The 13,582-nt window shown below is 36.4% G+C and overlaps 2 protein-coding genes across 2 annotated transcripts; both read right to left on the reverse strand.

Annotated features, from left to right (window-relative positions):
• Positions 1–1,452: 1,452 nt before the first annotated feature.
• Positions 1,453–3,021, reverse strand: LOC116215737 (galactinol synthase 2-like). Its single transcript, XM_031551576.1, has 2 exons — positions 2,552–3,021; positions 1,453–2,445 (listed from the first exon to the last, which is right to left on the reverse strand). The coding sequence occupies exons 1-2, from the start codon at positions 2,891–2,893 to the stop codon at positions 1,762–1,764; spliced, it is 1,026 nt and encodes a 341-aa protein (XP_031407436.1). The 5' UTR covers positions 2,894–3,021; the 3' UTR covers positions 1,453–1,761.
• Positions 3,022–7,886: 4,865 nt separating this feature from the next.
• LOC116213098 (galactinol synthase 1-like) lies at positions 7,887–9,229 on the reverse strand. The gene is made up of 2 exons (XM_031547911.1): positions 8,798–9,229; positions 7,887–8,653 (listed from the first exon to the last, which is right to left on the reverse strand). Exons 1-2 carry the CDS (start codon positions 9,137–9,139, stop codon positions 7,985–7,987), a joined length of 1,011 nt encoding a protein of 336 aa, XP_031403771.1. The 5' UTR covers positions 9,140–9,229; the 3' UTR covers positions 7,887–7,984.
• Between the last annotated feature and the right edge of the window lie 4,353 nt (positions 9,230–13,582).

A 13,582-nucleotide genomic window follows, 5' to 3' on the forward strand; every position in this document is an offset into this window, starting at 1 on the left:
AATGACTTTTCTAAAAAAATTTCTTTTCTTCTGTTCAAATTTGTATAGAGATTCAAAAAACTCTTTTTTTGTTCTCTAATTTTCCGTTAGCCAATTCTTTCCTTTTTAAATTATTAATTTATGACTTTCCTTTCTTATTTGTTTAACATCATTTATTTCCACAAGATTTGAGTACCAATCTAAATTAGTGATTGATTTACTATGAAGTATGACTTTTTAACTTTAACATTAGACAACGTATTTTTATATTTTCAATGGAGAAATAAATTTAGAAAAGAAGAAGAAAAAATAGAGAAGAAAAGTGAGAATTAATTCTCAAAAAATAACAGACCCTTCAATGTCTCACTATTTCTTTATTCTACATTAAATTTATAGGGCTCACGTATAATTACAAAAAAATGAAGATATTGGGATATTCCTTGTCCCCTTCACTCTTCATCCACTAAAATCTATCTATTCTTATTATTTTCTATTTATTTAAGCTAAAGTAGAGTTACAACAAGCTCTCTAGAAGAGGAGAGTAGCAAAGAAAAACTATTCTCAAGAGTGATGTTTCAATATATTCACTCAATCTAAACTTTTAATATATATTATATAGAAATTATAAATACTATAAATATTATTTTATTTGTTTTATAAAAGTAGCTCCTACAGGCTACAGGTTACTAGTGATCAAATACTAGTATATATATAATCCCTATAGGTGCTACAAAAGAAGAATTACTTTTTTTTTTTCAGGTGAAATTAGGCCCTGACTAATCCAGTCGAGTCAGATCAATCTAATAAAGAATAAAGGTCTTTCGATATGAATTTTCTTCATTTATAAGACTCGAACTTGAGACTTTTGTTAAAGGGAAACATTCACTTTTCCTTTTTCATAGTAAGTTTGGAATCATGTGCTCTTTTGAACCACTTGATGGACAAGTTTCAAAGAAAAGTTATTCGTTCTACATCGATAAATACTACCTTGATAGGAGAAACTACAGTTGAAATCATAGTTGATGCTGACTAGGAAAATTTAATTAAACTTGGAAGCTTTAATTACCCATACACTCTTATATTTAATTAAAAAACCTAGCGATTGAGCTAGAATCAAAAGTGAGGTTTCAATATATTCGCTCAACCTAAATTTTAATATATTTTATATGAAACTTATAAGTACTATAAATATTATTTATTTTATGAAAGTAGCTCCTATAGGTTACAATTGATCAATTACTAACGTATAGCCCCATAGGTACTACAAAAAGAAGAATCATATATATTTTTAATTTAGTTTTTACTATTTTACACCCCTGTAAATTTTTTTTTCTCAGCAAATCAATGGATGTTTATCGATAACAAAAACAAATACAAGTAAAAATATTTAAGATGATACGTTACTGAGACCAAAAGGCAACGGGGCATAGAATTTAGGAATTTATTAATAAACGATTTTTGTCAAATATGTAATGGTGAGAAGTGACTTTTTTTTATACATATGTGTGTACATTTTAGATTCACAAAATTAATATATACTTGGATTACATGTCGGTTAAGAGCCTTTACATCAAGTGAGAGAAATCGCGAAATATAAATAATAAAAATAAAAACACGTCTTTGCTTTTGTCTTCCAAATTCGACAAAAAAAGAAAGACAAAAAAGAAAAAGGGGAAAAAGAAATCCCAGCCGAAGGAACAAAGCAATTCAATGTAACACTATATGCCATGATAAACACTGTATACTTCTATTCGTCTGGGAACCTGACCAGAACCTGATGAACTAGGCGGCTGATGGGGCGGTGATGTAATGAACGGTACCAGCCTCCGGTAGGGCTGCTAGGAACCACCGCAAGTCCACGGGCTCGGTGTTCACTGCCGTTGCCACAAAGTTCTTGTAGTCCATGGACTCGTCATTGTAGATATCCCACCACTTCTCCACTAGCATCTTAATGTCCTCGCGGTCCATGTTCTCCTCCTTCCCGGTGTACCTCCACGGCTTCGACCCGGCAGTGCAGTAGTGCACAACCTTGACGTGGTCAAGGTGGATGTTCTTGGGATGTCTCCACAACATGGCCAGTACGAGGTTGTAGATTGGGGGGATAGGACAGTAGATGTCCCTGAAGTACATGTTTAGGAAGTCCTGCTCCGCGAAGGGTGTCGGAGGGGTGACCTGGAGGGTCTTGAGGAGGTCATGGTAGGTGGGGAGGCTTGGCTCGAACACGAACATGCCAGCATTGAAGTATAGGGCGGGCCGTGGGCCCAGCTCGGCCTCCGGCCACTGGACCCGGTCGGGGCACTGCTGGCAGTAGCCGATCTTGTACTGTGGGGTGTGGGACCACGTCTTCTCGCAGAAGCAGTCCATAACTGCGTAGAATTGGCCGTCTGGGAGGTCGAAAAGGTGGTCGATGTTGTCATAAACTTGGATGTCACCGTCTAGGTAGATCATCTTTTCATACTCCACAAACTGCAATCAGATCAAAAGATAAATAACTATGAAAATGAACATCTTTCTATTTTCGACAATAAATAAACAATTAAACACATCGAAAAAGGACCCGGTATTTGCATACCTCCCAGATTCGGAGCTTGGAGTAATTGATGACATAATAGGCCATGGCAAACTGGGTCTGGTTCTCAGGCAGGTAAACCGGTTCGATCTCTCGAACAACGCACCCCTGATCCACCAAGATCTTGCGGTGCTCCTTGGGCACATCCGGGAGGACTGCCACCACAAGCGGGTACTTGCTCCTCACCTTCCTCAAGCCCTTCATGAGCCCTACCACCCCCTTCACGTAGTCCCCATTCCCGGCAAGGAACGTGACATAGGCTCGGGACGGTGGGTTCACAGGCCTCGTGGTGACGATGGCATTAGGCTTGGAGGCAATGGCAACGTTGATGATGTCAGGAGCCATGTTTGGTCACTTGTTGAAGTTTGGGAAGGCGGAGAAAGTGAATTGAATTGAAGGAAAGCAGAGGAAGATGTTGCTTAGCTAAGTTTTGCTTAAATGTCTTTGAGGTTTGATTTGAGGTAAGGGTCGAAGGTGAAGGGTGGAGGGGGTTTATATAGAAAATTCGCGGGATCAATTTCTAAATTTTTAGTTAATGGAAATCTTATGGGATAAATTCGTGTTTAACTGACGATAATGACATTTGTCATGCTTGTAACTTGTTATGTACCAGAGATGACCAAGGCTTTCCAAGATCTAAACGACCGCATATAGTCAGTGGATCGTGGCCGTTGGTGTGTGGAGGGGCTTGATCTGACGGCTGTGGAGGAGGGACTTCTGGATTTGGACGGTGCAAGAAAGCGCGAGAAGTCTTTTTTTTTTTTTTTTTTTTTTGGGTTGGGAAGCGCGAGAAGGTATCAGTTCTGCGAAAATTCCCAATATCCTAGAAGAGTCTTTTTTTATTATTTGTTGGTTTCCAGAATTACCCTCGAAAGCGTTTAGTAATTACTGAACCGTACGCCTGGGTATGATTGTATCTCTGTTACAAGAAGGGGGGTATTTCTGCCCCTGAGACATCGGTAGGGATAATATAAAATAATTTAGAGGGAAGGCATACGGTGTATTGTCGCGCATCCGTTATTTTTCCTAATCTTTCAAATAAGCTAATATCAGAGGAGGATATCCTATAAAGATTTCCGACATATGAATCGGGCTAGAGGTTGAATTCGAACTTCGAGTGAAGCGGAAGGTATCCTTCTGAAAATTTTAATTCTGCCAGGAAGTTGGAAACGCGATGTTGGGAAGTTAGAATATGCTTGTAATAGAATTAGCTTTATATAAAGGATAAATTTTGTAATAGAGCATAATTGTTTGTTGTTTTCTCAAATATATCCCCGGTCTTTCATTAGCTTGTGACTAAAAAAAGTACGATGTTTCACCCTCAACTCCCGCCTTAACCTACGATATTAATGCTAATATGCGTCTACCTCGAATCGTGAGAGGAACATGTTACACTAGAAGAATCATGGCTCAGGACTTGCCAGGATGCTTCCAAAAATAAAAATAAAAATAAAAATAAAAAAAACTTTCCAATGGTCCCGATTTAACGTTTGTGATGGGGTGCAGTGTACAGAGTGAGCAGGCAATTATTTCCTTACCTTATTTTAAGGAATGGATACACTTCAGTTTACTGCACCCACCACCGTCCAACGACTGCCGACAAAACGAAATCTCCGGTCATTGCGGGGGTAGGGCAGGGTTCACACAGGACCCGACTAGAAGATCAAAAAATATTTAATAAGTGTTCCTGATTCAATAAGTAAGAATTTATAGATTCATTGTGAGGTCAGATTTTATTTTTAAATATTTTTATTGAGTGTTTCACATATAGGTGAATGAATAATATTCACCTAATATTTATTTATGGAAAACGTGTAAAGGAATCCCATTGGCACGGGGCGTGGGCCCTACACGTCTGGCCACAAATGGTAACTATCAGTCACGACCGTATCTAGAACTCCAACTCCTCATAAATAAACGATTTTTTTTCGATCAATAAAGGAATTATTTTTTGATCACTGAGGATTGGTCTCCTTATCTCGTGATCACGAGAAACATTTATTGCTGTAGTCTCCATGCACGACACGATTAATCCGACAATAGAAACGGGTAACGGATCCTTACTCTTAAAAGAATCGAATAAGCTTTTGTATCTATCGCGTATCGGCAGTCCCATGGGTCTCTCTGCATGGCCGCCCGCGTACAAGGGCTCTGTCTTTGTTCGGTCTTTTCCCCTCAGGTGCTTGGAATGGGTCCCCCGAGTTATCTTATTACGTGTCGGATTCTGATGTACTCACTGACACGTGGCACATGAGCTTCCTCTTTGCGTTGTATATTTGGTCACCGTGGGCCCACACTCTTTAATTTATTGCAGAAAACTCATGTGGGATTTGGAAGTCATAGGACAGTCCAACATAATGTCTTGATCCTTGAACCTTCTCAAGGGAACATAATCAACTGCCAATAACCTCTAAATCAAATACCATATTAATTGTATAGTTGACGGTTTGAGTAGGGTTGGCTCATGGGAGTGGCTTGATCCGTTTGATCGGGTTTGATGTAACTTGTTTAGTAAGTGGTTTAGCCGGTCGTTATATAATAATTCATTAATCAGACTTTCGTATTTTCATATTTTTCATTTAGGAAGAATATGATCTTCACATGTTTCCATAGTATCAGTTGCCACAAACAAATTTGAGTCACAAATAATAGATCATCCCATATCATGTCAAGAAGAAAAAGTAAGTTGAGAATTGGTTAGGTGCTGATATCAATAACATATATCTTTTCATTAAGAGCGTTCGTTTCCAGTATAAAAATTAAACAGTTAAAAAGTCGTGGTTACATTATCCAATAGTGAACCATACACACTTTTATAAAGACCGTATATAATTAAAAAAAAGAATTATCCGTTTATCCACGCTATCTTCGCCACCTAACCAAACTACTACTATTGGCACAGTCGGCACTAAAGAGAAGACGTTTGCAATAAGAAAATAACATTTTGTGGAATTTTTTTCCTTTTTCCTTTTTTTTTCTGTTGGTGGGGGAGGAGGGGAGGGCTGCGTGGACACGGGCCAAGAGGATAATCTTTAAATCTTCGTGGTTAAGCTTATTAAGGATATGGTTTCTTTGTCAAATTTGGGACCCCCCAAGACGCAATTAACTGCAAATGAAATGACATCCTAGTATACTTTTCCAAAAAAGAATTTTATTTCCAAAAAGGATTGGATTGGAATACGTCGTTGGTAACTAAGTTAGAGATGCGCAAATCTAGCTAATACCGAAAACCTAGAAAACCCGAGCCTAATTAATTGTCCTCTTCCATCGAAATTTATATTCGCAAAGGACTCATATAAATTATTGTTTCTTTCTTGCGGGTTGAGGATAGTTTGTGAATAACTCATCTCATATCACGAGTGTAAATCTAATCGGAAAATAATCTATTTAAGAGTTTAGATAAATTCATCGAATGCTTTTTTAGGCGAATCAATCATCTTTTTTTTTTCCCCCCTCTGCCCCTTTAGATCGATCATATCATATGGTAGTAGGTAGTTGATATATACCTAATTTCTAGTCGGTCCAATTAGAAATATACAAGTTTTAAAATTTGCATTTAAAAGCAAAAAAAGATGTTGTTTATTAGCGGCTATGGAATTATTATTCGGGCCATAAATGTCCCTCTTCGATGGGCTTCTTATTGTCCAGTGCCATCCACAAACTGAGCCTCACTTCAGAACTTCTAATGAGGCCCACTCCACAACATTGGGCCTGTTCGGCGGCCCATTGAGGACTTCAATGCTCGTTTGCGAAGATAAATCCTAGCGGGACTGGATCGTAATTTTCCCATAATTGTGAGGGGCGGTTCTTTTTCTGAAGAAAAAATTATGGAAGATATTGCTCTAACATTTCGGAGGTTGAAGACACATCATGTCGAATTTTCTACTGTTAATGCGGTTTTCTTGCGAATATCAATTAACTCTGTCCTACGAGGATACTGCATGAAAATGATCTTTATTGCTATTATTATTTTTTTAAATAGGTAACTGCATGAATATAATCTGTTCAGCATGCACACCTCCCATATTCGGAGCTTAGAGTAGTTAATTAATGACGCAATAGGGTATGGCAAACTTAAGGTCTGGTACTCGGGCGGAAGAACCGGATTGATGTCCCGTACAATGCGCCCTTGGTCCACCAAGATCTTACAGTGCCCCTCGGGCACGTCTAGCAGGAGACTGCCACCACCAACGGGTACTTGCTTTGCCTTACTCAGGCCTTTCATCAGCCTCACAACCCCCTTCATGCAGAAACCATCCCCGGTGAGGAACGTGACATATGCTCGGATTACTGGGCTCGGGGGGCTTCGTGACGACCCAATTGGACTTATTTAAGTGTGGTGATTTTGGCTATCTCATTCTCAGTTCCAGTGGCCATCTTCCGTAACTAGTTAAAGTTGCGAAGACTAATATGGGCTCTGGCTTAAGATTGTACTTAGTTGTTGTATATAAGGCAGATAATTCTCTAATGTCTTGAGGTTCTCCTAGAGTCCAAATTTCTAGCGGTGGACGATTATGATTTTTCTCTTCCCTTTTCCCTTTCATTTCTACGCCAAATCTATCTACAATTTCTTTTCCCGGTCCGACATGATGCGTCTTCAACCAATAATTGGGTTACAAATGTATAGTTAGTATCCGGTTCGAGTCTTGCGAATGAAAAAAAAAAATTATTGAGAGAATTTTATCTTTTAATAGATTAATCTGACTGAAATTGAATTAGGTGAGACCTATTTAATTTTTGAATATCAGAATGTACAGCAAAAGTATATAATTCCCACTCGGACGAGCTTGCTTTAACAATGAAATATATTAAGCTTATTATGAACCCTTGCACAATTATCTGAACATTAGAAAAAAATATCAGTACTGTCACGGGTTAGTCTTAGAAGGAAGAGTTTTTTACACTATATATCCGGTTCCCTCTATCTAGATTTTTATTTTTTTACTAAGTCATGTCTTTTTTTCTATATGTATCTTAATATCGGAAGTCCAGTGATCCCAACTAATCTAATTCATGCCTGATCGACCCTTTAAAGGGTAAAATTCTCCCGATTAAAATTTTTCCCATTCATTAGACTTAAATCGTGAGCTTATTTAAAAGGAATCAACCAATCCTGATCGGTAAGTCATACCTCCTTTTTTAATAAAGAAACTTTTTGATCAGTAACATGCAGCTTGCCACTTGGGGCATATATCCCTTGTAGTTTATCTAAAAATTTATTTATTGAGCCGGCCCAAATAACGACACACCATGATAAGCCTCAGCCCCCACATAATTTCATCGTATCGGCCCTGTGCCGTGCAATGGGGTCAGCAGCAAATTAGTCCTATCAAATGCATGGATGAACATTACGTGATTTATAATTCAAATTCCGTAGGTAGGGTGACCGTTCTCTAGTATAGAGTACAATAGTCGAAGACTATGGCTGGAACCGGACTAAAATGGGTCTAAATGGCCAATCGGTCCGTTACGTAATGAAGGACGCCAGCCCCTTATAGGGCTGGTGAGAAGGTTTGCGGGTTCACAGGCTCGGTATGATCCACCGCCGGTGCTGCATACATAGTTCTTGTAATCCAAGGACTCGTCATTGTAAATATTCCACCACTTCTTCACTAGCATCTTAATGTCATCTCGGTCCATGTTCTCCTCCTTCCCCGTGTACCTCCATGGCTTTGAACCGGCATAGCAGTAGTGCACAACCTTGACCCTCTCGAGCTCGACAAACTCGGGGTGCCGCCACAGCATGGCTATCACAAGGTTATAGATAGGAGGAATCGGGTGGTAGGTATCCCTGAAGTATATGTTCAAGAAGTCCTGCTCTGCGAAGGGTGTAGGCGGGGTGATCTCAAGGGTCCTGATGAGGTCGCGGTAGGTGGAGAGGCTAGGTTCGAGCACAAACATGCCCGCATTGAAGTAGATGGCAGGGGGAGGGCCCAGCTCAGCCTCAGGCCACTGGAGCGCATCGGGACACCGTTGGTTGTATGCATAGCAGAGGCAGTCCATCACGGCATAGAAGTGTCCGTCAGGGAGGTCGAAGAGGTCGTCAATGTTGTCGTAGACTTGTACATCGCCATCTAGGTAGATCATCTTGCTATACTCCACGAACTGCGATCAGATTGAAACAAAGAACAAAAATTTAGTCCGAGTTTTCTACGGTCCATGCAGTTCAATTCTTTCGCAAATAATTTAACAGTAACCGATTATTGCACGATAATAGCTTCACGAAAACAATCTTTCAACATCATGTACCCCCCAGATACGGATCTTAGAGTAGTTAATGGCATAATAGGCCCTGGCAAACTGGTTCTGGTACTTCTCGGGCAGAGAAACCGCTTCGATCTCCCGTACAATGCATCCTTGATCCGCCAGGATCTTGCTGTGCTCCTTGGGCACATCCGGCAGGACGGCCACCACCAGCGGGTACTTGCTCCTCACCTTCCTCAGGCCTTTCATCAGCCCCACCACACCCTTCACGTAGTCCCCATCCCCGGCGAGGAAGGTGACGTAGGCTCGGGTTAGTGGCTTCAAGGGCCTTGTTACGGCAGAGTTGGGCTTGCTTAGAGTCGCGGCGTTTGTGATTTCAGTAGCCATCTTCGGTCACTAGCTCGTTGAAGTTGGTAATTTTGAAACGGTGGGATTTGGCTTTTGGGATTGTGTAGTTGGAGTTGGTTTTAAGAAGGGTTGTGTGCGTGTATATATATATATATATATATATATATGTCCAAATTCCTAGCGGTGGATGAATTTCGTTCCTCTTTCTCTTTTCCTCGACTCCAGCTCCGTTTTCGAACTAAAATCCGGATACGGCTTGGCAATGCAAAAAGCATTTTGTTATTTTTCGGTGTCAAGGTAAAAAAGTGAATGTTATACCACTCACTTCTTTCGAGCATAAGTAGTAATAGATGAAAGTGAAGGAGTGACATAATGAAGCCGTATATCCGAAAATAGAGAACTCTTAACTCCTCGTTCAAATGATTTCCAACACTTGCTATACGTACTACATTTTATTTTTATCTATGGGATGATTCAATGTACTTTTTGTTCAAGTATCCAAATTACCTCCATAACATTAAAAAAAATCACGAGTTTTCTCGAGAAATAAAAACTTCTTACTATAAGAAAATTTAAGAATAATTTAATCATGCATGAGCAATCCTTTAAATGAGAGTACTCTCAATCACATATCGACCACCTTTTTCAGCTCATTAATATTCAATATAACCATCTCCCCATTCTCCTTATGCCCGCAACAATAACAACTCTTTCCCATTGACATGTATAATGTATTTGTATAAAAGTATAATGATATCCATTTTAGTCGTCCTTTACAATTTTTCTTTTTTAAATTGATTGTATTATATCCTACCGGAAAAAAAAATTGGTTGTATTATATCAAACTAGCGGCATCATACTCATACATCAAAACAGGTATATTAAATTTTTTGTTACCTAAGCTTATAATTAAAATATCATGCGATTTTATCTAGAATTTTATGTACTCATTAAAATATCAATTATATAAATGAAATTATATTCCTATTTTTTAAATCCTAAGATTACACAATACTCATTCGTGCATTTGTTTTTTGGCAAATGCTCTATATATAGTGCGTAACTATATAGTTAGCTACATCTGTTTTTTCTAAGTACCTACATATATAGTATTTAGTATCAAATGTAACTCCTTGAAACCAAATTTCTCAAAAACTAGTTCACACATTTTCAAGTTTTAATTACTTTTAACTTTTAGGCACTTGAGTTCATTGAATAAACTTAACATAGATGAATTCATTTTGTACAATTTTTCAATGATTAAATCACATAGAAAATCAAAGATATACACGCTATGCATACACATTAGGAAATCTGGATGCTAAATAAACTTAGGATTGGGTAATTGAAACTCATGCAAGCATTCTTAGTTAATTAGTTATGCTTTATATTAAATTGCATTTTTTTTGTTAAAAATTATATGTGAATATCAAGGCACCTATATGTATATATCAATAAATTTGAATACTACAACAATTAAATTTTGAATTTTTACTAGGATTCAGTAGATGAAAATTACATAAGCAATTTTAGTTTTTTAATAGAGCTTTATATTAAAGGGATTTTTTTTTGCAGTCTATATGAAATATCAGAGATATGCACAAATATACATATATATACACTAAAGAAATTTAAATATTATTATTTTTTAAAATTTAGGTTTGGAGGATCAAAATCCATCAAAGCAATTTTAGTTTATTAGTTAACTTTATGTAAAAGAGCATACCTAATTTAGGGGAAAAAAGAAGGGCAAATTACAAAAAAAAACCCAAATTTTGTAAAAAGTCTCAGTTTTATCTTAAATTTTGTTTTGTAACAAAAAAACCATAAGTTTTCTAAAATGTCTAAAAAATGACCTCCGTTATAACTTTCGTCAATTCTTGCTGCTGATGGTGGTTCCCTTTAACAGTCCACGTAGGTCACACGTAGGCAAAAATTGACGGAAGTTATAACGGAGGTCATTTTTGAGACATTTTAGAAAACTTATGGTTTTTTTGTTACAAAATAAAATTTATGACAAAACTGAGACATTTTACAAAATTTGGGTTTTTTTTTTGTAATTTACCCAAAAAAGAATAATGAAAAGAGAATAATTTAATTATGCTTTTAATTTCTTTTGTGGCTTATTATTGGAATTTTATTAATTCTGTCTCCAAATCAAATATATGAAAGAACTATTGTTTGGTATATGACAAGCCGCATTAGTAACACATAGGCTCGCAACTAGTTAATTAGTAATATATGAAAAGAGAGTATAGTAAGGTGGTGCATGCCCTCACATGGTAACCAAGATATTTTAGATTCTATACTAAGTAAATTAACCGTGCACCTTTATTATAAGATTTCTATTTCAATACTAGGCCATGGATTTCTCTTATAAAAAAAATTAATATTAATATATTATCCCATTACATACAATATATTAAAATGGAAGCAATAAACGTTGGGAGCTCCATTTGTATATTTTTAACATGATTATGATTAATTATTATATCAAAAGTCATGAACAAATATCGAATATTTTCTTAAAATATAAGAAATTTTCTCAATTTTTGAATAACTAAAAAATATCTTTTTAAAAATAAAACAGTTATCTTGCTAGATTAAATAATTTTCGATAATGTGTATGTCGTGTGTATACTTAGTTTGTGAATTGTACCACATGAGTTGTAATTTATGTAAATTGTCTTTGGTTGTTGTTATAAAATTATGAGAGATATTACTTTCGTAATTTCAGGAGATCAGATATTAAAGTTATTATCTCTTCCAACAAATACATTCTCGGAAATCGAATTCGCGTTTTCCTCCTTGAAACTACTTACTGTTCGTATCAATATTTTGATTGGTTTCTTTGATTACTTTTATTTTGCTTCATTAGGTCATTACTTTTGTCCTTTTATCTCACGTGCTTCTCTTTTGTTGGTATTATTCAGTGAGCCAGACAATATTAATGGCAATGTAGCAAGATCTGGATGAGTTAGACACAGAAGTCGACAAAACTCTATGAAATATTTGATATGTCCTATTAATGGAGTTACCTATGTGAAATTGGAATGGCTTGTCATTGCGGATCAGCATGCATGCTGCGCAGGACATACATCCGGGCACGTAGACACACCGCCAAATAACAGATTTTGGCTAATCGTCACTCGAGGCTATTTTGGATAAGTCCTCTTCCATCAAAACTGGCATCCGGGAGGACACTCATCTGCATCCCGCCTTCTAGCTGCCGGGTGTATGCTCTATACCACGGAAGAAAATCGGCCGTCATCAAGTCGCGCACCTTCTAGTTGCCGGGTGTAACTTTTATATCACGGAAGAAAATTGACATCATGAAATTATCTGTAGGACCGATGAAGTACTCATCACAATATCCTTGAGGTTATACTAATCTTCTTGCCCGCTCAACGCGTGTGCTTTTTTTACTTATATTTTTGTTAACATTTTGGGAAAATATGTTGCAGATAAATACATTCGAATAATGGGGTGATATTACGTTATGAACTTACTATTAACCATGGGGAGCATGTAATATCATTACAGAAAAATAGTATTTTTCGATCTCTAATCTTGTAATTCGGTCTATTTAGTGGTCATAGAGACAGAATTGAGACGGATCTTTCGCAGTTCCTATTGGGCGCATTCAAATAATTCAACACAGACGGAATCTTATAACGGAAATAAAACTCTTGTTTATAAAGGATTAGTGTCAACCAATCATATTTGTATCTCTTTTTTCTTTTTATTTCTAATTCCAATTGTTTATAACCTATATATCATGTAACAATAACAAATAATAATAATATAACAAGCAATATGTTAAAATTGCTCCATCACTTCATTAGCTTACCACCAGTCTCAACTTTTTCATTTTTCATTCAATCATCACCATGTTCTTTTATTTCCAAAATTTTCAATAAATTTTTAAAATGTTGCATTTTTATCCTCCTTAAATCATCCGACGAGCTTACTTATCACAAATATATATATATGGTTTTATAATCAATAAAATGGAAAGGGGTATGTATTTCCCACGAGACCTTGTATCATGTCATTAAGTTTCCGTCACTTTTTTTTTTAAATTCAAAATGTTTATGTACATGTATTATTTTTACTTGAAAATCTATACATTTGATCCTCTCGATTTGGATGCTTTTCTATTTTAGTCCTTTTTTCTAATTTTTTTTATCTTTTAGATACTACAACTTTAAATACTTTTTTGTTTTTAGTCCTTTTCGTTTTTCTTGGTTTATTTTCATCAAATACGTTTGATTACTTTTCTATTTTCGTCATTTTATCAATTTTTTTATTAGAGAAGATTTTAACTTTGATCATTAACCTTTTAAAATTATTATTTTATTATAATTTTTTTTGGTTCATTTTTTTCTTAATATAAATGTTTTTTTCTTGTACTTTTATCCCTCAAATTCTCATAAAAATGCCCACATGATATTTTGAAATTTATAAAAAATTTATTATTTG

The sequence above is a fragment of the Punica granatum genome, chromosome 7, assembly GCF_007655135.1.
Source record: "Punica granatum isolate Tunisia-2019 chromosome 7, ASM765513v2, whole genome shotgun sequence".
Lineage (NCBI taxonomy): Eukaryota > Viridiplantae > Streptophyta > Magnoliopsida > Myrtales > Lythraceae > Punica > Punica granatum.